General features: G+C 50.2%; 2 protein-coding genes and 1 long non-coding RNA gene across 3 annotated transcripts; 1 reads left to right on the top strand and 2 right to left on the bottom strand.

Moving 5' to 3' along the window:
* Nucleotides 1-3789: 3789 nt before the first annotated feature.
* Ptk6 (protein tyrosine kinase 6) lies at nt 3790-12381 on the bottom strand. The gene is made up of 8 exons (NM_001108968.1): nt 11861-12381; nt 9426-9547; nt 8984-9147; nt 8473-8626; nt 7837-7998; nt 5479-5660; nt 4830-4983; nt 3790-4472 (listed from the first exon to the last, which is right to left on the bottom strand). The coding sequence occupies exons 1-8, from the start codon at nt 12088-12090 to the stop codon at nt 4285-4287; spliced, it is 1356 nt and encodes a 451-aa protein (NP_001102438.1). The 5' UTR covers nt 12091-12381; the 3' UTR covers nt 3790-4284.
* Nucleotides 12382-15226: 2845 nt separating this feature from the next.
* Srms (src-related kinase lacking C-terminal regulatory tyrosine and N-terminal myristylation sites) lies at nt 15227-21631 on the bottom strand. The gene is given in 8 exon segments (NM_001011961.1): nt 15227-16016; nt 16270-16426; nt 16508-16689; nt 17255-17413; nt 17500-17641; nt 18315-18481; nt 19154-19275; nt 21137-21631. Coding segments are annotated over 8 exon segments (1524 nt in total). The 5' UTR covers nt 21538-21631; the 3' UTR covers nt 15227-15822.
* Nucleotides 21295-25876, top strand: LOC108350541 (uncharacterized). The gene is made up of 3 exons (XR_001837437.3): nt 21295-21551; nt 24943-25033; nt 25599-25876. It is a non-coding gene; the product is annotated as an uncharacterized LOC108350541 (long non-coding RNA).
* The last annotated feature ends 552 nt before the right edge of the window (nt 25877-26428 follow it).

A 26428-nucleotide genomic window follows, 5' to 3' on the forward strand; every position in this document is an offset into this window, starting at 1 on the left:
TCCTGAGGCTGCAAGCCCCCTTCGAGAAACTGCAAAGTTGGTTTAGAGTTAGAACTGACTCTAGAGTTTGGTTTCAGAATTGCCAAATACTTGGTTAGGTGTGACCTTAGTTACCTAAATAAGCAAAGAAACAAGATATTTAAAGGAAATCCTGGTTATGTGGTTGGGAGCAAAATGTGTCTTTCAGTAATCAAAGAACAAGTCACAACATGAAAGAAGGGTGAGACAGCACGAATCCTAGGCTAGTCACCTGAGTCAAACTAAAAGTGCAAGATTCTAGAACTTGTAACTAGACATCTTTGATAATGCCAAGATGGTTTTTATATCACTATATTATTACTAAAACTATTCCCTTCTGGGGAGATATTTTAATAGAAAGTCTTGTATAGCCCAAGTTTGTAGAGAGAGAGAATCTCTGCACTGTGTAAAAGCATTTACCTGCCAATTAAAAAAAAAAAAAAAAACCCTTTGGCCAATGAGCTGAGGCAGGAAATATGAGGTGGGAGTTCCAGCAGAGAGAGGAATTCTGGGATATAGTGAGACTTGAGAGATTCGCCCAGACAGAGAGGAAACTAGCCAGTAGAAGAATTTGGCCTAGAATAAACTGGATTATTGAGTCAGGGAACAGAGCCAATGTTATTGACCTAAGCATTTATTAGTAAATGATTAGTCTCAGAGTCATTATTTCTGGGAACAAGGTGGTCAGGAAGAAAAGCCCAGTTACAGGAGTCGGTCTTGAACTTTTTGTGGTGAAGATGCCCTTTAACTTTTGATTCTCCGAGTGTTGTCCTCAAATACTTGGGACTCGGGTATGCACCACACTCGGTGTATACACTGTTAGGGATGAAACCCAAGACATCACGTGTGTTCAGTAAGAGCTCTGCCAACTGAGCTTCAGCCTAGCCCCTAAGCTGTTTTTAAAAATGCTACATAAATCCTTTCAGTCCTTAGCTTTGACCACATGAGAAAAGGTTCCATTCCACCAGGCCTTTGGAAGACAGTATCCATCAACAAGCTGGGTGTGGTGGCACACACCTCTAGTTCCAGCACCAGGAGGCAGAGGCAGGTGGATCTCTGAGTTTAAGGACAGCCTGGCCTGTAGGGCTACTTCCAAAATGGCCAGGGCTACACAGAGAAACCCTGTCTCAGAAGACAAAACAGCAACAGCAATCCCCCAGCTTTCCCTCCCTATTTCTTCTCATAATTTGGAAGAAGTCCTACGTTAGCACTCAATGATCATTCTCTCTAAATGCCAGTGTATAATCTCACCACAAACGGAGCTTTCCCTGTACGCTTTGCTCATAGGTGGTTTTTCTTGTTATTTCTAGTGGTTCTAATTACATATGTTGTCATTCTTAACTCTTAGAGCCCCTGGCACCCATGGCAGACAGCATGTCACTGAAGAAAACCTGTGCAGGCACTGAAGCAGCATTGCCCTTCCTTCACTGCACAGCTCCATCCTGTGTAAAAACAGGAGGCCATAAGCAGATCAGCCCAAGTTTGTCTCCTTAGGGATGAACCCAAGACTGAACTGTTAACTGCATTTCTCAAGCCTGAACAAACTTAAGGTTGTAAGATGCCTTTTAAAAATTAAAATTGTTGTTGAAAAGTTCATTTTAACATTGACTCCACTTACATTCCTGTCCACTCAACAGTTAAGAAAGTGTCACAAGTTATCAGCACCTAATTTGCTTTTGTTAACAAGTCAGGCAAATGTAGATAACACCGCAGAAGCAAAGATCATCCCCTTCTCTTCCTCCTCTGGGTTCCGCCCTTGGGTTTCATTTCTCCTTTTAGCGTTTTAATACTCAGTAGAATTAAATTTGTTTAAACCTTAGTAAGAAAAAAAAAAAAACCTCAGTGGTTCTCAACCTGTGGGTCATAACTCCTTTGACAAAAGGGGATTTTATATTCAAAAATATTCACAATTCATAACAATAGCAAAATTACAGTTATGAAGTAGCAACCAGAATATTTTATGGTTAGGAGTCACCACAACATGAGGGACTGTATTAAAGGGTCACAGCATTAGGAAGGTGGAGACCCACTGGTCATACTATACTAGCTAGCTACACTGTATCCGTGTTGACAGGTCTGGAAACATTCCTGTTTTTATTTTACCAACACTCTTAAAGATTATTCTAGATCATATGATCTTTGAGGACATTTGTTTCTATATTTCTGAGAGGTTTTAGGGATATTTAATAAGCACTCATCTCTATCTAGATCAGCCCAAACAGAACTGTAAGAGATTTGTCATTTATTTATTTATTTTTTCTCTTTTTTTTTTTTTCCGGAGCTGGGGACCGAACTCAGGGCCTTGCGCTTGCTAGGCAAGCGCTCAACCACTGAGCTAAATCCCCAACCCCTGTCGTTTATTTTTTTATTTTGTTGTTTGTTTGTTTGTTTGTTTTTGAGACAGGGTCACACTATGTAGCCCTGGCAGTCCTGGAACTCTGTAGAGCAGGCTATCCCCAAACACACAGATAACACCTGCATTTGCCTCCCAAATGCTGGGATTAAAGGTGTGCACCCAGTGTTGTCCCCTCTGTAAGTGGGGGAGGACTTTGCAAATAGCCAAATGTACAGAGACCCTACAGCTTTAATTTTAGAATGTTTAGTCCTGGTTCAGTTTATGTCTGCTTGGATTTTTATACAAATTGTGGGGTTTTTTTTATTTTTGTTCTTTTATGAAACAGGGTCTCTCTGTATAGCTCTGGCTATCCTGAAATTTGCTATGTAGATCAAGCTGGCCTCAAACTCACAGAGATCTGCCTACCTCTGTCTCTCAAGTGCTGGGATTTAAGATGGGTGCCACCAAGTCTGGCCCAAATTCTGTTCTTGGTGAAAATGAAAGATTCAGTTTCCGAGAGAGGGGAAACTTTTTGATGAATATGTTTGCAGAAGATTTAGTTCAAAGGGTTTTCCTTTGCCCCGTTTCCAACTGTTTTCCTGTGCTCTCCCTATCTAATGACGTCACATCCCTGAGAACCGCTTTACAGGAAGCAGTGCAGACAGTGTCATCTCTAGGATACGGAGAAGACATTTCTGCAAGGGAGGTTGCAGCATGTTCACCTGTTGTGAGAGGCCAGTCTGGACATGTCTGGTAGACGTGATCAGAGGGGCATGTCCACTTTCAGTAAGGTAGCCTCGGGTAGGTGCTTTTGGGATACTCCCCCAGAACTGGAGTTCTAATGTCCAAGTATATAAGGAGATGACATGGAGAGCAGATTGTGTGGACTTCATGGGTCAAGAGCACTGAAGACACATGGGGAAAAGCAGCCATGGGCCAGAGCCACCTGGGAAAACTCAGGTCCAAACGGGAAGCAGAGGAGGGCACCGAGCATGAGGGTAATTCTGCCTGAGGAGCTCAGGGATAAAAGACATCTCTGAAGGGAAAGAACCAGGAGCTCTAAAACTAAACACAAGACTCACAAGCCCAGGTTGAATTTGACTTTAGAAACAAGTACAGAACCTCAGGCAGAGACGCAGAAGAGCTGCCTCTGCCCACATGGTTAAGAGTCCTCACTCTGCCAGGCAGCAGCAGTGTCACCTGCCTTCAGTCCCAGCACTTGGGAAGCAGAGGCAGGCGAGTCTCTGTGAGTTCAAGGCCAACCTGGTCTACAGGATGAGTCCCAGAGCTACACAGAGAAACCCTGTCTTGGAAAAGGCAAACAAACAAAACTCCTGGCTCCTCCTGGTTCCGTCATCCTTTTCTTCTGCTTCTGCAGCCTCCGGGTGGTTGAGTATCTCAAGCACCCCCCAGTGGGCATCAGAAACTGCCGGGCGGAAATTTCATATCATTTTATCTGTCTTGAGCTTCCTAGGCGAGACTCCTCCAGCGAAGCCAAGGTTATAAAGAGAAAATCATGCAAACTTCTTCTGAGTTTTACGTGGCATAAGATCCTGCAGAATTAAGGCACTAATGGGTGGGCTATGTGTTTGTGGGCAGTCAAGCTCTAAAAGTGATATGGCAAGAATTCCACAAAGACTATTGCCTAGACTCTTCTTGGCTTCTCCGTCACATGAAGTCTTGCGAGAAGGGATGAGGAAGCCAGAGAGTGACTTCCTGGATTTTGTGTACTGCCTCCTGGAGGAGGATAAATGGGAAAGGAACATGGCTGCTGCCTCTTTCTTTCCTTGACCACACTCAGTGTTTAAGATATGTTTGGTGTGTTCCCTACCCCTTCTTCTCAGTAAACTGAAGGGTGGTGCATGCCTTCGGTAGAAATCCAGGATAACCACGAGGCCCTCTTCTGTGGGTCCTGGCCACAGCCGAGGAGCTCAGACCAGGTTCTCATACCTAGTGATACCTGAGAGTTTCTCACACAGGTCTTTGAAGCAGGGTCTCTGCTTAGGGTCTCTGCTCCAACAGCTAAGCATCAGCTTGTGTATGTTGGGTGGGCACTCCAAGGGGCAGGGCATGCGGTAGCCGGCATCCACCCTCAGGAAGGTTTCGTGATTGGACATGCCTGTGGTCCATGGGAGAAGAGAAATGAGAGCTAGGAGACTGATGTCCACCCTCTGATCCCTGGAAGCCACACCCAGCTGCCTTTGGCTCCTCCCTGGATGCTGACCCCTGCTAGAAGGACCGCCATCATGCTCTGGACATATTGTAGCACACTGTCTGTGGATGTTGCCTTCCCTGTGGACAGTGTCTCCAGGAGATGATCCCAGAAGCATGCTCCTGAGTGCTCAAGGGATGGAACAAGGGTGGGGTCTGGTTGAGGCCCTGGGAAGCACCTCCTATCATCTCTGTCATCCATTCAAGACCTGCCTGACTCCACCTCACTGCTTGTCCACCCCTAGAGACATTCTTGGGGCAATACCTGGGTAGGGCATCTGCCCCCTGCTGAAAATTTCATGAAGGAGAACACCAAAAGACCAGACATCCGATTTGATGGAGTAATGCCCTCGGGAAAGTGCCTCAGGTGCTGTCCATTTGTAGGGGACGTTGTGGTCACGGGAAAGGTAGATGTCCTCCTGTGGTAAGATGTCTTATGGTAGAACCTGACACTAGAGGGAGCGGCCACTTGTACTCTTCCTGTGTAGCATTGACAAGCACAGACTCCAAGGTCCTGGTAGGCAGGGACAACCACATTGCCTATTGCTGTCTGGCCCACTGACACCAGCCCACTGCTACCATAGGTAGCTACCACCAATGCTGCTACCATCATGGCTAGGCCCTGTGTATCAGTTAAAGTGCAGTTCACTGGGTTTCTGGGTTAGAGGAAGGCAAGAACAGAGCTGCAATGCACAAAAACAGGAAAACATCAAGGTACATGACTGACTGGCTAGGTACTCAGAGCTAGACCAATGGGACATGAACAAGGCTGTGGCTGTGTGGATAAAGCCACCTGCTTGCCTGTTAACACCACCCTATCAAGAAATCATCTTGTTTATGGCTAGGTTCAGCTCAAGGCTTGGGAGACAAAACCCCATTATCCCACTTCTGGCTTCTACCTCCGAGAAGCCTACCTTGACGAGCCTGGCCAGCCCAAAGTCCCCCACTTTGCAGAGATTGTTCTCAGTAACGAGAACGTTCCTTGCAGCCAGGTCACGGTGAATGTAATTCTGAGATTCCAGGTAGCACATGCCCTCGGCAACCTGTGATGCAAAGTCCACCAGTTCCAAAATAGGCAGGTCTTTCTCATCCGAGTCTGTAGGGTGATCAAAGGCCAGAGTCAGCTGGCCGGAGACCAATCGTCATTTGCTGTGACTGTAAAGTCTACAGCAAAGAGCAGCCGGTCTGGCTTAACTACAAAGCGGGAAGGCCCAGGCCTTCCACAGTTATGTACCCAGAGGCAAAGAGCACACCCATAGTCTCTGTTTGACACCCTCTCTGGGACTCATAAAGTAAAAGCATTGCCATGAGATATTCTTGGTTCGTAGCCACTAAACACTCCAGATAGTGCACAGCCAGCGAGTGCTACACCTACAAGGGGCGTGAGTTTAATCTCTGAAGACTTCTTCCTGCAGAGATTGCTCATGAGATCAAGTTCATTCTATGACACATGCAGACTACACAACTTTACTCTTCCAAATGCTATGTTCATACATATGCACCCCCTCCCCAAGGATACATATGGGCCCCCTCCCCAAGGGTACATATGCACCTCCTCCTCAAGGATACATATGCACCCCCTCCCCAAGGATACATATGGGCCCCCTCCCCAAGGGTACATACGCACCCTTTTCCCAAGGTCTGATCATTCGGTATCTCTTTCCCTCTCCCTCTTGTATGAAGTTGGGTGGCGTCTTTACATACCCAACATCTCAACAGATAGAGATGGTCTGGGTTTGTGCTGAAGAAAACATGGTATCCTCTTGTGGGTGAGATCCGTTGTGTCTACATGCGTGCAGGTGTGTCTGTGCCATGTGTGAATGTATTCATGTGTATCAGTGTTTTACATAGGTCTGGGTATAAATGTGTATAAGTGTGACCGAACAGCAGGTCTTGAAAGAGAGAGAAGCTGGCAGGCTGATGCAAGTCACGAGCTACAGAAGCCTATAGAGTAAAGTGACCTCAGTTAACTGTGGGGATAGAAACTGTGAGGGAGAGTTCTTTTCTGTACTTTTTCAAATTTTATGATCAGCAATGAATAGATTTTTTGTAGGTAATAAATCATTTGCTTTCCCCCCCCCCCTTTGTTATATATGTATAATGTATGTGTGTATGTGTGTGGCGGTCAGAGGACAACATTGGGTGTTAGTCTTCACCAGTGACATGTTTGAGGAGGGTTTTGTGGTTTGCTACTGAGCCAAAGAAAACAAGAATTCTCCCATTGCCTCCCATCTCACCGTGGAAACCTAGGTGCCTGCTCCTATACTTGCCTTTACGTTAGTTCTGGGGATTCAAAAACTCAGGTCCTCATGACTTTATGAACTGAGCCATTTCCCCAGCCATTTTTTTTTTTAAAGATTTGTGTATGAGGTGATGTAGTTTGTGTGATGTAATGAGGTGATATAGTCTGTGTGTTGCAATGCGTGTGATGTAATACGTGTACTTGTTACTGAGGGTATGTGCACAGGTATGCGTGTGCGTGTCTTTCCTTGATTGCTGTCTATCTTTAGTTTGGTGGGGGAGGGGAGAAGGGTTCAAGACAGGGTTTCTCTGTGTAGCCCAGGCTGTCCTGGAGCTTGCTCTGTAGACCAGGCTGGCCTCAAATACAGAAAGCAGCCTGGGAGACTGATGTCCACTCTCTGATCCCTGAAAGTCACACCCAGCTGCCTTTGGCTCCTCCCTGGATGCTGACCCCTGCTAGAAGAACCGCCATCATGCTCTGGACATGTTGTAGCACACTGTCTGTGGATGTTGCCTTCCCTGTGGACAGTGTCTCCAGGAGATGATCCCAGAAGCATGCTCCTGAGTGCTCAAGGGATGGAACAGGGCACAGAACTTGTGCCTCCAAGTGCTGGGATTAAATACATATGCACTGTGCTTGGCTCCCATCTTTAGTGTTAAAAAATATTTTATGTGCCTGAATATTTTGCCTGTATGTATGTCTGTGCACCACATGCATGCCTGGCGCTTGAACTAGAGTTAGGGGTGTTGTGAGCCACCATGTGGGTGCTGGGAACTAATCCCTGGTTCTGTGCAAGAACATTAAGTGCCTTTAACTGTTAAGCTATCTCTTCAGCCCCCCACCAAGCACCACTTTAAAATTCTAGCTTCTTAAACAACAAAACAACAAGCTCATCTGGGAGTTCTTGGCTGTTTTTTGTAGGTCAGGCAGGGACAGGTAGGATCTGCAGATCCGTTGGCTCCTTTGTGTGTGTCTCCTACTGCTTCCAACACTTTCACCCTGGAAAAGGAAAATGGAGCTTTCTACTTACCCCGCAATAGCTGCAGCAGGCTCCCCTTGGGCATGAGCTCCGTGATGATATAGACTGGGTCCCCTGCAGTTGCCACAGCGTACAGCGACAGGATGTGCTTGTGTCGCAGCTTCTTCATGGCTTGAATCTCAGCCTGGAAGGTGTGCTGGTGCAGGAGATTGTCTGAGAGACATCAACCTCAGTGAATACAGCCCTCAACCTGTGCCCCAAGCAGGAGGCCCAGACCTCCTGAAGCAAGTCAGGAAGTATGGTCAGCCTAGGAAGACAAAGGCTGGCCTCCAAGTACAACACCAAGGCCTCAGTGTCCCAAGCCACCATTGCCAAAGTCAACATTTCCCAGCTGGATGTTTTCAAAGCCCTGGCTGACCTAATTCTCGACATTTCAGGTATAAACCTAAGGGTGAAGTCGGGATTTTAGGTGAAACAAATTTCCAGTGACTTGTTTAAAAACAAACAGACAAACAGACAAACAACACAACCCGGTATGATTGAAAGAAGTTACTCCCACCATGATGCTGTGGGTGCCCAGTAAGTATGTTGGGATATCCTCAGTAGGGTGTGACTAGAAGTGCCTGCTGGAAGGACTAGTGGGGGAGTAGCATGCGACCAAGTTGAGTTGGGCCCGGACCTGCTCACCTCTAGAGATCACCTTCACAGCCACACGGACCAGGCCTTTCCAGAGCCCTTCAAAGACCTCCCCAAAGTAGCCAGACCCCAGCTTCTTACAGAGCGTGAACTCCTCCCTCGGCCTCTCCCAGTCATCCCAGTGGGGCAAGGGCTCAGTTTTGAGCTGGAGAGACAGAAAGGGCAATAGCAGTGGTAGGAATGGGGGTTGGGTTGCCCAACTTGTCTTCAGGAAGGGCTTGCCCCAACCCCTCAGGAGGAGTCCTATTTATTATTAAATTTAGAGCCCGATCCAGCATAGTAGTGTCCGGATATCCTGCATAAATTGCCACTGCCTTCATCCACCAAGGTCAGGGATTGGTACTCAGCAGGGGCACATCTGAGCTCTGGTAAGTCAGTGGAATACGAGAAGATGCCATGGGCCAAGGAGAATGCCATGTCCCGAGCCCTCACCCCCTTCCCCATATTGTACTCCACCTGTCTGACCCTGGACAACTATGCCACAGAGGAGCCAGTGGCCTACCTTCCAGCAGGCCATGGAGAGCTGTAGGCCAGGGGACAGGTTGTGGGTCTTGTGGTAGTTCACAAGCTCAGACAGACTGGAGAAGGATACCACCTCATTCAGGTGCAGCCTGCCCGCACTGTTCCTCCAGATCCTGTAATGTCGAACAGCCTCAGCATCCCACACTGGGGTGGGTGGCCGGCAGAAGGAGATGTGAGTAGGCATCCTGTCCTGTATGTCCCCCAACACCCCACTTTGCCTGCCCCTGTTCCCAGCCTGGACATTGTCTGGCACCCCTGCCATAAACCATGGCTATTCTGTTTCCGGTACTCCCAGGTTACTGGGCAACAGAGAAACCCCTGTGGAAGCCTGGCTTCCATGACAAAAGCAAAGGAAAACCACCCAACTTGAAGAGGAGTGACTGGTTTTCTGCACAGGCAAGGGGAGGTCTGGGAAGCAGTACCGGAGAGGACATAGTCTGCTCCTGGCTTCTGGCTGACTCTGATCAGGAAGGTACCCTTCGGGTAGTCCTCAGACTGCAGCCTGTGCATGGCCTCTGAGCGGGAGATGCAACCAAAGAACCACCTGCAGGGGAGAGGCTCAGTTTCAGCCTAGCCGATCTCTACCCCAGCTCCACACCCATCCTGTCTCTGTTACTTACCCTTGCCCTGCCTACCTGGAGTCCTAGATAACCTCTGGTTCCCGTCTCACACTCCCAACTCCAGCTAAGCTGCCTCTTGTGCTGCTCCCAACCCTACAGAGGCCTCTCTGCCCATCATGGATCCTGAGAGTCCTAAATGTCTGCTTCTGGACACCAGGAAAGGTCCCGGAGGCTCAGAAGTGGGACAGGCAAACACTGCCTTCCACCCTGCTCTGCATGATGACCACCTGGGGATCAGAGTCCCCTCCCCTTTAAAAGCAATTCTATGTTGTGAATGTCCCTTAACACATTGTAGGCCCTAAGCTATAGATACCAGCCTTGGCCCAGAAGCAGGAGACAAGTCTCAACAGCAGCTCCCTGGTCCTGCCTCCTGCCTCATATTTTCACATACATGTGCATATAACCACATAGCCATTTGCACATGTGCACTTGTGTGCACAGACATGCACTGAAATACAAGTGCATGTTTGATAGATATTTTCCACACACAACTGTGCACTCACATTGCACTGACCATGTCCTCATGTTGCACACTTGTGTGTGTACCCATCCGTGCACTCACATTCTCATACTAACCCGAGCTTGCATACACTCTGATAAGCACGCCCTTATGTACATGCACAGACACGGTAGCCCCCATGCTCATACTCTCCCATTCAAAGCCATTTTATCATACTGGCTTCCAACCAAAGGGATGGAGATATGCCTGAACTGAACTACAGGTGAAAGTCCTTGGAATTCCATGGGTGATCTCTGCCCTCGGAGTCTCCAACTCCCTCAAGAGCTGTCAGATCATAGGCTCCACGTAAGAGTTTAACATCTAGGGCTGGAGAGATGGCTCAGTGGTTAAGAGCACTGACTGCTCTTTCAGATGTCCTGAGTTCAATTCCCAGCAACCACATGGTGGCTCACAACCATCTGTAATGGGATCTGATGCCCTTTTCGGGTGTGTCTGAAGACAGCTACAGTGTACTTATATATAATAAATAAGTAAATCTTTTTTTTAAAAAAAGAGTTTAACATCTAGCTCAAGCCCTTGAAGCCCACCTGCTCGGGTCCTGCAGAGTACAGAATCTGCCCCACTCTCCCCTCTGACCACTTTGCCTCCTCTGCTTTGCCCCTCCCCTCCTCTGACATGTTTGCCTGTGCTAGATTCTCAGGACCTCAGGGCCTTTGCCCTTGCTATATTGGCCACATGGTCTTTGTCTCTGTCTCTGTCTCTGTCTCTGTCTCTGTCTCTCTCTCTCTGTCTCTATCTGTCTGATCTCTCTCTCTCTCTCTCTCTCTCTCTCTCACACACACACACACACACACACACACACTCACACACACACCAGGCTGCCCTGGAATTTAGTGATAAACACCTGCCTTTACCTCCCGAGTGTTCAAGGCACCTGGCTCTCCTCATTCTTTTATGCGCACCACCCATGCCTACCTCACTTCTGTCTTGAGTCTCTGTCTCTGGAACTGTCCTAGGTACTATTTAGTATTCGTTTCTTGTTTGTGTGTTCACAATCTTCATTGAGCACCATAGGTACTCACTGTGAGATGAGGCATTGGGGGGGTCTCAAGAGCAAAACAGTAAGAAACCGCTGCTGCTGGACCCTTCATAGCCTTAGCCCAGAGCAACCTACGTAGCTTGGGTCCTTGGGTGCCTGTGAACATGCCCATACTAGTCACTATTGTAGTTCCTCAAAGCCTCCAAGGGCTCAGATATGTGGGAGGCCAAGAACAGTGGACTAGGGTGCCTCAGAGAACATGTAAACACTTACCACTGTGGTGTTTGCAACATATGCCCCCTGCCAGGTGATATAAATAGGTGTGCCCCAGCAGCCTTCTTTCTCCCTAGTTAACTAAGTTGCACATCTGGTTTTGGCTGTTTGGAAAATGAGCAAACTTCACACCCCCAACAGCTCTTGAATTCCCACACAGATCTTGTCCCTCACAGACAACATCTTAAAATTCCACATCAGGCCCCTCTGGACCCATCTGGGTCCTAGCAGAGCAGTACTTATGGCTGGGAAGTGATCATAGGTGAGTCCAAAATAGAGACCCTGTCCCCAAGTGTTGCTCAGAAGCATAGCCCCATCAGCAACACTGTGTACCAGAATGTTAAGGATCAGAGTATGACCAGCTGAATGTCAAGTAGGATCTTACACCCTCTGGCCTCCCCAGTCCATTCCAGTGCCCACGGACACCCACCCCTCCCTCTGTGCCAACTCCCCAGGGCCACTCACGGTTCAGACTCCACAGTTTCCTTCTCAGCCAGGTAGTTGTGGGGCACGTAGCCCTCAGCCAAGGCCTTGCCTTCCGCATCCAGCAGGGTGGCCCACCACCACTGTTCCTCCTTCCTGGTAACATGGAGGAGGTCTCCTGCCTGAAAGCTCAGCTCCTCGTCCGTTCGTGCTTTGAAGTCCCAGAGGCCCACATACTTAGGACCCAGGTGAGCCTTGTCCAAAGACACCATGGCAGGCTTAGTGGCAGAGCCAACTGTGGCCTACTTGTAGACACTTACTGCTGGGAGAGGTAGGAGGAACTTTTCCCAGAAAGCCAGTCACACCTACTTCCTTATGATGGGCAGGAGAGCAGCCACACCCGGCACTGATTGGAGATGGACTAACCTAGCTCCACCCTGAAGGCCCTTCTAGCCCCTGTTTGTTCTTTTATCTACAGGATAAGACCATGCTATGTGTTCACACTCGGTGAAAGCCTGTCAGCTAAACAACCCCTTGACAAGACCTAGCCACAGTTACACAGAATACCCTATTAGATGGGGAGCACACAGGTATCAACTGAAGCCTTGTCCCCTTGAGGTGTGAGTCTTGGAGCTAAAGGAAGGGGAGGGGAGCAGTGGAGGGAGATTTCAAAGATGGTGGGCAGGTTGCTAGAACAGAGTAGAGAGTAAAGCAATGGCTCTTCTACATGCAAACAAAAACAAACTCCCTTACACTGGCTGGTCCCTCCTGCCAAAGGAGAAAGCGTCCCCCTGAAAGACTTGACATTCATGACCGCCGCCTCCCTGAGCAGGTGTCCACCCTCTAGATGCTAACAGGACTAGATCTAGGCATGGTATCAAGGAAATCGGGCAGGGCATGAGTTGGAGACAAAGAAGAAACTGGTGGGGCTTGAGGGGGTGAGGGTTGCATGAGACCTGTGAACTTAAAGAACATACCCCAGCCTGAGCTTCTGCCACAACTCAGGTTCCTTGAGCTGAGGACATTCAGATACAGTCTATCCTGGAGAAGCCAGCCATGACAGCATGCTAGACCACAGCATGACAGCTGGAGAGCCAAAGGGAACCAAGGGGTATGAGGGCATGACCATCTGTGTGTGTCGTGAGCTGGGTTAGAATGCTTTCTGATATCTTGGAGATGTGTCTGTGGTCCATAGACCTCAGATCAAGAAGCAAGTATTGTCCTATCCTCCAGATAAGGACACAAAAGGGGCAGACACAAAGGGTGAGTAATGGCTAGGAAGGGCCCACACCACCAGGGCCTCTACAGCTCCACCACCCTCTTTCCCAGGTTTCCCTCCTGCTCTGCGGCCCCCAGGGTCTCTCTCTCTCTCTCTTTTTTTTTTTTTTTTTGAGCTGGGGACCGAACCCAGGGCCTTGCAGTTGCTAGGCAAGCGCTCTACCACTGAGCTAAATCCCCAACCCCCCCCCCCCGGGCCTCTTTTAATTCACCTCCCATGCTACCCAATCCCTAGTAGCCCTACTTGTGACTGTTCCAGTCTGTCCCTCCTCCTCCTGTTGAACCTTGAGAGCTCCAAGGATTCCCTGTCTCCAGAGTGGCCCTGGCAACCCTTCTCACTCTGGCTGATCCTGTTGTGTTCATGATTGGGTGATCCTGCACACCCAGGACGGGAAAGGAAATTGAAAAGTCTATAAGGGTGAGTGACCTGGGAAATAATGATTTTTTTTTCTTTTTCTTTCTTTTTTCTTTTTTAAGGTGGGGGAGTGCTGTGGTGGTGGTGGGAGTGGGGGTGGTGGTGGGGGATGCTACTTCATGCTGAGGATCAAATTCTGGCCCACATGTTGAATGAATGTTCTACTTCCGAGAACTGTGCCAGGCCTCGCGTTTTCTTTCATGGAAGAGACAAAGCACTACCCACTTCCTATTGGGATTAAGAACAGCAACATGCATTACTCAGTAGCTTCACACCTACCCAGCCTAGCTCAGCTCCCCATAAGGTGTGGGGAAGGGTCGATCAATCAATACAGGAAGAAGAAAGGGATAAGGATTGCTAGTGGCAGAGGTCAGCCTCAAGAACTCCACAGTTGCCTCCTGGTTTCCTCCAGGGTCTTCAAGTCTTGAGCCTCTGAGCTCAAGCTATGTCCTGGACAACCACATGTCCCTAAATGAGACCCGTGGGCAGCTCTATTGATGACACATCAGGTAGCCCAAAAGTCCCTGGCCTCTCCCCAGGAGGGCCAAACCTGCTCATCGTTGGATGACTAGGTGCCCAGGAATGTGCCAGGATCAGGTCAAACCAGCTTCCATGGTTTGACTACAATCCTAGCACCATCCTTCTTTCCAGACTGAGCCATCCTATCCTTAGAGCCCTCATAGTTTGACTCATGGTAGCCCCTTAATATCAGAATATTATTGTCTTGTGCCATACAAGCCCTTAGGACCACACTTCTGCTCTGTGTGCTGGCAAAGCAGGAACCCCATAAACAGCCAACTGCCAAGTGCAGATTCTTCCCTTCCACCTCCCTCAATCAGATCTGCAGGCTAAGGAGAGGCAGGGCAATCCCTCAGCCCAATCCCACTGCCTCTTCTACCTATAAAGACCAATGTTAGCGCTCTCTGTCAGCCTGGCCTCCATAGCTCCTAGGACCATCCTGTTTCAAATCTGCCTCCCGTGAGAAAGCCCATGACTGGCTAACCCCCAAAATCTTTGCTCTAGCTTAGGGGTCACTTTACACATGAGGTTCGGTTCCCAGCTTCCTCTTAGCCACTTTACAAATGTAATCATGGGCAAATTGGCTTTGGTGAGTGCAAAGCTGGCCCCAAATTTCATCCCCTCTAGGGACTGCCAGTCTCTCTGCCCCACAGCCTTCTGGGTACAACTGGTAGGAGAGTGAAATGGTCTTGGGTCCCTGAGCAAAGCCCCCATGCCTTTCCTGCTAAGTATGCTGCCCCTGAGTGCCGTGAACTGTGGTATGATCAAGGGCCCAACTTCTCAAGGTGTTACCCTCAAAAAGTGGCCCTTGGGGGCTTTGCCCCAGAGAGTAGTTTATGTGGTTGTCAACGTCCTACCTAAATCTGCCTAATCCCACCAGCCAGAAAATTCTGCCTCCTAAACCACTCACTGCCCATCATCCAAAGAAACATTCTCGAAACACCGTTCCTCTGCATGTAGAGAAGGCATGGGTGTGCTGACCTCCAAACAGCCAGTCTGCCCTTCCTGAAGCTGAGGAGCCTTCTGGCTTCAATCCCAAGCCAGGGAGATGGAAAGGACTGCTTGCTTAGCTCTAGCAGTGTCCACCATTAATGCCACGAGGTCCACACTGTAATGCAGCTCTGGCTGTGGGCTGCCGTTTAACTCTCCCTCCTGCGTTCGAAAGCCTCCAGCATTCCATTCGGGGAGCCGGAATGTGAAACCGACAGAACATGTTTATTGAAGCTGACTTTGTGTTCCTAAGGTTTACTAGTACCCGTGGGGCACTGGGTAGGGGCAGATGCTGCTGCTGTTTCCTAAGAGAACATAGCATGTATTGGCATACAGCCAGCCCTGGTGTTGGCTACTTAATCCACAGTAAGACCTGGGGAAAGTGGGCTTTTCATCCTTGATTCTAGAAGGGAGCAGCGTTGAGGGCAAGGAGGAAACTGCTGGCTCTGTGGGTACTTGTCTGTCCAGCACGTCCGTGCGGCTCCTCTTCTATACTTTATCAACACTTTGGGGACTATGCCAGGAGGAGCACATCGACCTTCATATCTGAGTGAGTGCTCATGACCAGGCTCAGTCTGCACGAGTCCGTCTGGTGTGCACATGTAGGTACATGTGTCTCTCTAGTGTGCACATGTGAGTACCAGACTGTGTCAGTGAAGGAGCCCCAGTGTGGGAGCCCAGAGGCTGCTGTCATTCTCAGTTGTATAGCATCTCCCGGGTATGAGTGACAAATATTTCCTTGGGAGACAGCCTTCAGGAAGTGGCAGCCCTAGCTGCTGCCCAAGGGTCTGGAGAGACCTGGTCACGTGAGGCCCAGGTGGAGGCGTCTGTTTATAGCATTCAGCTTCTCCCTCAGTGTGGCAAAGGTGGGACGCTCCTCAGGGCTGCCCTTCCAGCACTCCACCATGAGCATGTAGACCTCTGCTGGGCAGACAGCTGGGCGTGGCAGCCGGTATCCACGACTAATCTGCTGTAGCGTCTCGTGGTTGGTCATTCCTGATAAAGGGCCAGCAAGAGGACCAGACAGCAGCTGCCTTGATTCTGCTGCCCAGGTGCCACCAAAGAGACTATCCTACTCCCAACCTCTGCATGACCAGTCTGTGCTGGTACTCCAGCCCCTACCCTGGTACCTCTGTGGGTCAGTGACTCCCAGGGCACCATACATCTCCTCCCTCAGACTGGATTCCAGGTCACCTCCCTCAGACTAGACTTTCCCTGATGAGTCATAATCTCCTCTGAGATGGCTTACCCTCATAGGGACACTGGCCATAAGTGAAGACCTCATACAGCAGGATGCCAAAGGACCAAACATCTGACTTTTGGGAAAAGACACGGTAATTAGCAGCCTCAGGTGCCGTCCACTTGACGGGGATCTTGGAGCCACTGCTTGGGGAGTAGACGTCGTCCTGGGGATGAGGTGTAACGGTTGGGAATTCAGAGTAGTGTTTTCCCCTCTGTAGGGGTTAGGAGCCCAGAGCCCCACTGACCTTGAGCAGTCTGGCCAGGCCAAAATCAGCTACCTTGCAGGTGAGGTCATCCCCCACCAGCACGTTCCTGGCAGCCAAGTCGCGGTGGACAACACGCCGCTCCTCCAGGTAGCTCATGCCCTCAGCTACCTGGCAGGCAAATCCCAGTAGATGAGGCAGGCTCAGGGCCTTTCCCTCAGGGCCTGCAGAGAGAGGGGCTCAGGGGTCAGGGCTGGGTGGCGGTCCTCATAATGGCACAGGATGATGCCCAGCAAGGCAAGTGCATGTGCACACACATGCTTCTTCCGTGCCTTGATTCTCCCATCTCTGAGAGAGTGAGAGCGGCACCTACTAAGGCCCAGTAGACAATGAATAGCACGGAAAGGGAAGTCACCACAAGGCCTCAAGCACAACCTGCTTCTCGGTACCTGCCTGTACTCCCAAGGGAGATACTACCCAACCTGGACTGGGTCTGAGCATATCAGAGGTCAGTGACACAAAGGGAACCTCTACTGTTTGTACGGCAGCCCTAGCCTCAGAACGACCAGGATTTGACTACATAGCCTTTCACCAAATCTAGGCCTGAACCAGATCCTTGGCCTCAGTGGGACCAGGTGTCTGCAACCTGGGCTGCATGTGTCTCTTACAAATGCTTAAGGATTCTTCTTTGTGGACCTAGGGTGTGATGTTATCGTAGGGGTTGGCAGATGTGACTGCTACAGGGTGGGGGAAGGGAAAGCATCCACTGCCCAAGTAGAAGCTACTCACTGCCCAGGTAGACCTGCAAGTTGCCCTTGCCCATGAGTTCAGTAACGATGTACACGGGTTCACCCAGGGAGCATATAGCGTGCAGTCGGATTAGCCGCTCATGCCTCAGGCTCTTCAGTGCCTCAATCTCCTTGGTGAGGTCTGCCAGCTTCATGTCAGCTATAAAAAAGATGTTGCTCCAGGACTGTGCAGGGCCACCACTGCCCCAGGCTCCAGGGTCAGAGGGCAATGCTACAGGGCCTCACCTGATTTGATTACCTTCACCGCCACAGGTGTAGAGCCCAGCCACAGGCCTTCCCACACCTCCCCGAAGAAGCCTTCACCCAGTTTTCTCCGAAGGACAAATTCTGAACGTGGCCGTTCCCACTCGTCCTGAGCCAAGGGCATCTGTGGGAAGGGACATTCAGTGTGCTGCCTTAGACTCCCGTAGCAGAGTGGGCAGGAAGATGAAGTTACTATTTGAACCTAGCCCCCCTGGGAATCTCAGGAAAAGTCCCAGCATCAGGCCTTAGCCTCTCCCTCCCCAGTGCACTCCTACTCCAGGCCCAGGTTAGGACAAAGGGGAGACCAGTGTGGACCTCCAGGAGGCCAAGCTCAGAGCTAGGAGGCTAATTGTTTTGGGAACTTAAGCGGCCCCTTTACCAGAGCCGGACATCCGTTCACAAATACTCATTACAAACCTGGCTAGGCTGTCATTAGGCTGTCATTACAGAACCAGAGAAACCAGACTGCTGCCCTGGACCCAGTAATACCAGATACTGGGAGAAATAGTATCTCTACTCTCAGCTTCTGCCCTCAGGGCTAGGAGCAACTGTGGGTGCCTTCCCCACACTGGCCTTGACTCCTCATGATGCCATGCAGAATTGGGTGCATCCTATACCCCTTGGGGCTCCCCAACTTTCTAACAGCCTCAGAGTAGATAAAACTGGCAACTCCATCAGAATAAACAAACCACTGGACACCGGCTATTCCCTGGTCAAGTCTAGGCCAGACGCTTGCCAAGAGACTCTAAGGCAGGGTTCCTGGTGGTCCCCAGGAATGGGGAAAGTTGCAGATCCACCTGGGGTACACAGGGCTGCAACAGAGGGTTCTGGATCAGCTTCCAGTTGGTCTTGTAGTAAGCTAGCAATGCATCCAGGCTGGGGAAGAGTCGACCCTCCTGCAGGTAGAGGCCGCCGCTAGGTGCCATGCAGATTCGATAGTGGCAGACTTTGGCCTGAGCCCTGACTGGAGACAGAAATGGAAACCAGTGCCTTGGTTACACCTGCCTCAGACACCCACAGCCCAGCATCTCAAGTGACTTCGCTCTGATTGACCATGGGGTCGCTGAGGTGGACAATGGTCTGTGCAAGAGGGGGCATGGTCAAGATACAGGCCCCAGGACAGTCAGGGAGCCCTGGTGACAGAGTATTAAATAGGTTCATGTTTAATGGAATGCTAACTCTACTAGGTAGCAAATGGAGGAAGTGGAGAAAGAAAGAGGAAGAAAGGAAGGAGGGAAGGGAGGAAGGGATGGAGGATGGGAAGAATGAAGGGAGGAAGGGAGGAAGAGGGAAGAGAGGGAAGGGAGGAAGGAAGGAGGGAGGCAAGGGAAGGAGAAAGGAGGGGAAGGGAGGGAGGGAAGAAGGAGGGGAAGGAGGGAGGGAGGAGGGAGGGAGGAAGGAAGAGAAGGAGGGAAGAATGAAGGAAAGGAGGGGGAGAGAAGGAGGAGAGAGAGAGAGAGAGAGAGAGAGAGAGAGAGAGAGAGAGAGGGAGGTTGCTTGCTAACAAGCATGTCTGTATGAAGGGTTGCTAGTGTAGGAATCAACTGCCCCAAGGTCAAGTAGGTCTGACCTGGGAGGGTTGAGCAAGACGCCCCCCCGCCCAGGAAAATGAAGTCTTGAGAGGTTGTTCAAGTACCTGACAGAGAATATCCCCCGATGCTGCTTTCGCTGGGCCGGATGAGGAAGGCCCCTGGTGCGTTGGCAGGAGACAAGAGCAACTGCTGGGCCTGAGTCCTGCTGATCCCATTGAAGTACCAACTGCAAATCCAGGACATAACAGTCTTCTTTCAGGCCCAACCATGTGACCCTGGCAAGGTGTGAGGCCTCAACTGCCCTGCTGTCTCTCAGGGAGGAATGTGCCCAGTGTCTGAAGCTGGCGTCCCAGGCCACCACCATCAGGTGACTGGAAGCCCCTTCACATAGGTATGACTGTCCACTCACCTGGGCCACTGGTTCTATTACTCTGATATACTACCAGGCTTCACCAAAGACCAAAACCCCAAACTTGAAACTACTAAATCACTGTGGGAGTCCAACGAGCTGCTCCAGAAGTACCCATAGAGTTCTAGTATGGCCGAGGACCCTAGGTGTCACCTGGCTGGGCATGGTTCATCTGAAGGTTAGCTACTTGGGAGCTGAGATCTGCAGAAGAGGGAGACTAAGCTGGAGTGGGCAGGATGTTAGCAGAGGCAGACAGTAGAAAATAAGGGGGGAGGTGTTCTAAGTACCTCGTGCCCTCTGAAGGGCCATGCCTAGGTGGACCAGACCCTGAGTGCTAAGTCACATCAGGTAAATCCGGTATGACTCCATCCATTTCTTTTCTTTCTTTCTTTTTTCCTTTTTTTTTTTTTTTTAGAAGCTGGACCCCACAGATTTGGTGAGCAGAGAATTGAGAAGATTTCCTGATCTTCTGGCAGGTGAAGAGCCCCTAGCACTGAGGTCCCTTCTCAGTACAGCAAGACTGGGTTTGGGAGGACCAGAAATGGGAGTTTCTCCAACATAGCCCCAGCCTTTCCTTGAAGCTATGACAGGGTATACACGACTATGGGATACAGCTGGGCTTCTGTGACAGCCTGAACTGTGGAGGATATGCCTCAGGGGTCTCTCCCTAGATGATGGGGCCAGGTGTCTGGGACTAATGATACCATTAAGTGTGGTCAGCTCTTTGATCTCCAGGTCAGGCAGTCATTAGCTCTCCACTAGCAACCCTACTTCCAGGATCCCAGCCCAGCCTTCCATGCCAGCAGCCTACAGGACTGTTCATAAGTTCTGTGTCCCATACCCCTTCCATCAAAACAGCCACTTGACCTCTTCCAGCAAACAGGCATGGGGCTTGTGTCTGGATCCCTTTCCTGTGGCTCTGCTTCCCCAGCCACACAAAACCTCCTGGGAGGTTGTAACTGCTGAGGGGTCCTCAGGAGGCTAGAGATGAATTGAGCAACACTAGGACCTGAGGACTCAGGTCAGGACCAGTTGGGTGTAAGACCAGGGGCAGCTCTTCAGCCTTCAGCTTATTTCTGCCTAGCACGAACCCTGCAGCATGACCCTCCTGGTATGCCACTCACTGCCAGTGACTGCCCAGCCTTGAGGGCCAAGAGTAAGTTCTTCCCCATACCCACTGAGCAAAGCAAGTCAGGGCTCTATCTGCCTTATGCTTAGACCCATTTGAGGTGTTTGGGTGAATATGAATGGAGGAGCATGCAAACACTTGACTCTGGCCTGGTTTTCAGCACCTAGAAGTAGTGTGCGCTCCCTCCTCCTCCCCCTCCAGCTTGTCTCAAATCTCAGCCCCTGGCCTGGAAGCGGTAACCACTCACTGTATACTGTAACAACCTCTGTATAGAGGCAGGGTCCTGCAGTGACTGTGATGAGTAGCTGTTCTATGGAACAACAGGTTCCCTGGACCTGTTCACTCCTGGGTCCCCCACCCAACCCCTTAGCAGTGCAGCTCTTCCTATTGAACTGCCCTGCCACACCTGTCTGCTCAGCCCAGTGCCAGCAGGCACTCAGTAAGCCCTCGCTGACTGTAAGCAGGTATTTCCTACTCTCAAAACCTCTGACTTACTCATTGGGCTTGTCAGCCTTTTAGCAGCTCTACCTCCGAAGCCCAGATACTTACGGTTGGTCTGAGGGCGTCTCCGGGGTAGCCTTGGCAAGGTAGGTGACTGGAACTAGTCCGGTGCTGGGTGGCCCAGAGAGCCTTTGGGCAAAAATGTACTCCCCCTCCTCCTTGAGGGCGTAGAGTCTGTCCCCGCGGCTGACGCTCAGTTCCTCTGCACATCGAGCAGTGAAGTCGTAGAGCGCGCGGAAGAGTCGGGCGCGTGGGGCTGGGAAGCTACAAGGTTCAACGGCAGCTGGTTGCTCCGGCACTGGGTTGTCGTCCTGTCCCTGGATCCTGGGGATGTCTTCCTCCGACTCACCCGCTGGCCATATCTTATCCCAGAAAAAGGACAAGAAAGTGAGCCGCTTCCGGAGGAAGGGCTCCATGCCTAGGGGGCCTGGTTGCGGACGAAGGCGCATGGAGCAGACTCTGGGTCAGTACTCTGGGATCTCCGTGCTGCCGCTGAGGAGACTGAGCACTACAGCCATGCTCCAGGAGCCCAGGGTGCAAGAGAGAAACCGGAAAGGCTGGTGGGACAGCCAGGCTTATCCTGGGCTTCCTGCCCACGTCCCTTCTTAACACCGGATGGGAAGTGACAGGTGACACGGACCCTAACCCTAACCCCGGAGGTCACTACAGAGTGCTCCTTAATCAGGCACTCAGGACCTGTCAGTATCCGGGATGGTGGATCAATGAATGGAGCGGATAGTGACCTCCGTCCCAGGACCACACAGGTGGCTCCTCCTATTCTACATATTCTTCTACAGCTATGCGGTCTGATGAGCTGGATCTCTGCTGGGGTTTAAAGCCGCTGGGTTTGAGATACGTGTCCCAGTTGGCTCCTAGGGTGAGACAGTTGGGCGGAGCGTGTAGGAAGGGCGGTGTAGTGGGGAGGGCCTTCTGGAACAAGCTACCCTTTTCATCTTGTCATACAGGCACAGGTTGCAGGGGTCTGTTTTGCCCTGGTAGCTGGGCAAGTGCAATCAGCATCCTCCCTGGGAGAAGGGTCGACAGAGGGAGCAGTTCATCGCTAGAGGCTGTATTTCTGTGAAACACTGGCTTTTTTTTTTTTTTTCTTTTTTTCGGAGCTGGGGACCGAACCCAGGGCCTTGCGCCTGCTAGGCAAGCGCTCTACCACTGAGCTAAATCCCCAACCCCACTGGCTTTTTAAATATTGGCTCTCTAACTTAAAACACCTCCCACCTCCTTCAGGGTCAGATGCAAGTAGCCATAGCTATATTCACCCTGTCCAAGTCAGCGGTGGCATCTGGAGCAAACACTCAGTACACAGTAAGCTCTTGCTATCCTGACTCCTGTGTTGTCAAACGACATGCTGGTAGTAATCTCCAGGGGATCAGTGAACGGCCAGGCACATAGGTGATCATGGGGATGCTTAATACCGCTGCAGGGAGGAGGAGACTCAGACATCTAAGACCTCAGTTTGGGTATCTGACTTGGTGTCAGCATGCAAAGGAAGGGCAGTGGGTGAGCCTCACACAGCCTCTTACCCAGTCCCAGATTCTCATTCTGTACAATGAAGCAAGCTGCCTGCCACCCAGTTGTTCACTGTCAGGTAAGAGAGACAAGGTTCCAGCCAGCTCTGTTCTTGAGAATGTTTTAATCTGAGGGGGACCTCACTTGCAGGCTTTCTGCCCATTTACTGCGGTCTCTTTCCCAAGCACAGCCCCTGAGTGGATACAACTAAGCTTCCAAATGTATTTGCTACAGACCCTTCATGTACCTTTTTCACTTCAAACATGTCAAACAGGTGTGGTTCCTGTTCCTTCTCCATCTACAGATGCTTCTCTGAAGCATCTGGGGCATCTGTAAGTTCTGGTGTACCAGAGATACCTAGGGATTCACTGGCTTTGTCCTCCCAGCCTCCCAAGTGGCTGAACCCCAGCTCTTGGCTTGAGCAGCCACAAAGGGATGGAGCCCTAAGGTACAAGGTACATGTCATAGAGATATAGCCTGTTGGAAGTGGGTGTACAGACATGGTAATTATAAATACAAAATTAGAGAAGTACCAGGAGGATCCCTGAATCCCACACCCACCAGCCTTGAGGAGAATTTGTCTCTACCTGCCTTGCCAGGTATAAATGGAGATTTTCCTACCCAAGTCATCAATGTGAATGATGTAAGCTTCCTCAGATACCCACAGCCGAACAGGGAAGGACTGAAGGTCCAGAAGTCGATGGGAACCCCACAGGAAGACCGAGAGAGTCAACAAACCTGGACCCCTGGGAGCTCTCAGAATCTGAGCCACCAACCAAAGAGCATACATGGGCTGGAACAGGGACCCCTGGTATATATGTAGCAGACAGGCAGCTCAATCTTCATGGCTGCCCTTTCTGGTCTCAGGAGGAGAGGATACACCTAATCTGGCAGAGACTCATATGCTAGAGTTGAGGGATACCTAGGCGGGGAGGGGTCCCACCTTCTGGGAGGAAAAGGAGAAGGGGGATGGGGGAGGGACTCTGTGAAGGAGGGACCAAAGTAGGAGCAGCATTTGGGAATGTTAATAATTATTTTAAAAAAGAAATTAAGCTTCCTATCTTCAGGCCATGAAGCCACAGGGAGATTCCGTCTGCTGCATTGACCATGGTGAGGTCAGATCCAGGGCACTGAGTTCAGATCCCTTGCTCCTAAAGCACCAGGTCCACATCTCAGGGAATCCAGCACATTCTATGTGCAGCTGGAGCCCAAAGAGAGGCTGATGGTCAAGAGCAGAGGACATAGTCTTCAGTCCTGGTTCCCAGACCTTTTATCAGCTGGAGGAAAGGCTGAGAGGCAGGAGACTGAGAACTGCTGTCAAAGAAGCCTTGAAGTAGAGGAGTTGGCTTCCCCGACTCCTACAGATGAGGAAAGAGTTCAGTCCCTCGCCAAGATCAGAGCAGGAAGAGAATCCGTGGGTCACTGTGTGGTGCAAGTTCGTAATTTGCCTTTTGGTTTTGATTTTACAGGGGATTATAATGAAGAGATTGCCTGAAGTCTCTTGAGACTGACTTTTTTTTTTTTTTTAAAAGATTTATTTAGGGCTGGAGAGATGGCTCAGCGGTTAAGAGCACCCGACTGGGGCTGGGGATTTAGCTCAGTGGTAGAGCGCTTACCTAGGAAGCGCAAGGCCCTGGGTTCGGTCCCCAGCTCCGAAAAAAAGAACCAAAAAAAAAAAAAAAAAAAAAAAAAAAAGAGCACCCGACTGCTCTTCCAGAGGTCCTGAGTTCAATTCCCAGCAACCACATGGTGGCTCACAACCATCTGTAAAGAGATCCGATGCCCTCTTCCGGTGTGTCTGAAGACAGCTACAGTGTACTTATGTATAATAAATGAATAAATCCTAAAAAAAAAAAAAGATTTATTTATGTGTGAGTTCACTGTAGCTGTTCTTCAGACACACCACAAGAGGGTATCAGATCCCATCACAGAGGGTTGTGAGGCACCATGTGGTTACCAGGAATTGAACTCAAGACCTCTGGAAGAGCAGTCAGTGCTCTTAACCACTGAGCCACCTGTCTCTCCAGCCCCAAGACTGTGCTGAGACTACTAAAAGACTCTGAGGACTTTTTGGAGCTGGACTAGATGCATTTTACATTATGATATGGCCACAAGCCTACGGTGGCCAGGGAGTGGAGTGTGGTGGCTTAGATGGGAATGCCTCCCACCCCCACACAAGCCCACACACTTGACACAGCTCTGAGTTGGTTGGCTTGTCTGCGAAGGGTTAGGTTTGCCTTGTTGGAGGAGGTTTGTCAGTTGGGGGAAGATTTTCAGGTTTCAAAAGCCCATACCATTCCCAATTAGCTTTGTCTGCTTCCTACTTGCAGATAAAAATATAAGCTCTCAGCTACTGCTCCAGCACCAGGCCTGCTGCCCGCACTCCACACCATGACAGTCACGGACTCACTCTTTGAAACTGTAAGTCCCAATAGACTCTTCTACAAGTTTCCTTGGTCTTGGTATTTTATCACAGCAATAAAAAGAAACTAGGGGTTGAGTGCAAGATGAGCTCCAGGAGGTGTCTCTGTGGCCACAGATTGTCCCTGTGTCCTAGTATGATCTTGTACTTCAGTTTTCCAGGAATTTACATCTGGGGAAAATGGATGCAGGACACGCAGGATATAGGGCCATCATTCCTTACAGCTGCCATGAGCCAAGCATGGTGGCATGCTCCCTCAATTCCAGTGTTTGGGAGACCAAGGCAAGTAGATCTCTGAATTTGAGACCAGCCTGGTCTATAGAGTTTCAGGCTGGTGAGGGCTACATAGAAACGCCCTGTAACAACAACAACAACAACAACAACAACAACAACAACAACAACAACAATGTGAATCTGCAAACTCAAAATGGAAAATTTTAGTTAAAAAAAAATAGAGGGGCTGTAGAGATGGCTCAGCGGTTAAGAGCACAGGCTGCTCTTCCAGAGGACCCAAGTTCAATTCCCAGTACCCACAAAGGGACTCAAGCCTGTCTGTAATTTTAGTTCCAGGTCTTCTGGCATTCTCACACTGGTGTGCCTGCAAGCAAAACACTGATGAACATAAAATAAAGAATTAAAAAGAAAGAAATGGGGGCTGAGGAGATGGCTCAGCGGTTAAGAACACCAACTGCTCTTCCAGAGGTCCTGAGTTCAATTCCCAGCAACAGCACGGTGGCTCACAGCCATCTGTAATAGGATCCGATGCCCTCTTCTGGTGTGTCAGTGACAGTGTGCTCATATACACTAAATAAATCTTTAAAAAAGAAACCAGAAAGAAAAAATTTTGTTTTTATTTCTTTTACCTCTGTGAATACCAGGCTTCTGCGGGTGCCAGGCGTGCAGGTAAAATGCTCATATATACAAAACAAAATAAATCTAAGAAAATAAAAAATTAGAAAATTAGGAATGGGGGAAAAAGAGGGATCGAGTGAGGTGGAGGAGCTTTCACAGGCCCAGAGCAAGCCCAAGCCCCAAGAACAGAGTAGTGAGCCTCACCCACCTCCTTCCTGAGGAAGAGCTGGGGAGCTGGGATTCTTCCTGCTGCTTTTTATTCTCTCCTACTCCCCAGGGGCCAGTTTCCCTCCTGGACCTTCAGATGGCATCGCTTTCTCCAAATAATCTAGTTCTTGTCCCTGAGACCCCTCAAACTGGCCACCACGACTAGCCTAGATGAGCACAGAGCCAGCACCCATCGCTTCCTCCCCCTCCTCCTCCTCCCCTCCTCCTCCTCCCCTCCTCCTCCTCCCCTCCTCCTCCTCCGCCTCCTCCTCTTCCCCCTCCTCCTCCTCCCTCCTCCTGCTACAGGGCCTTTGAGGCCTGTAGCCAATATAGGT

The sequence above is a fragment of the Rattus norvegicus genome, chromosome 3 (assembly GCF_036323735.1).
Source record: "Rattus norvegicus strain BN/NHsdMcwi chromosome 3, GRCr8, whole genome shotgun sequence".
NCBI lineage: Eukaryota > Metazoa > Chordata > Mammalia > Rodentia > Muridae > Rattus > Rattus norvegicus.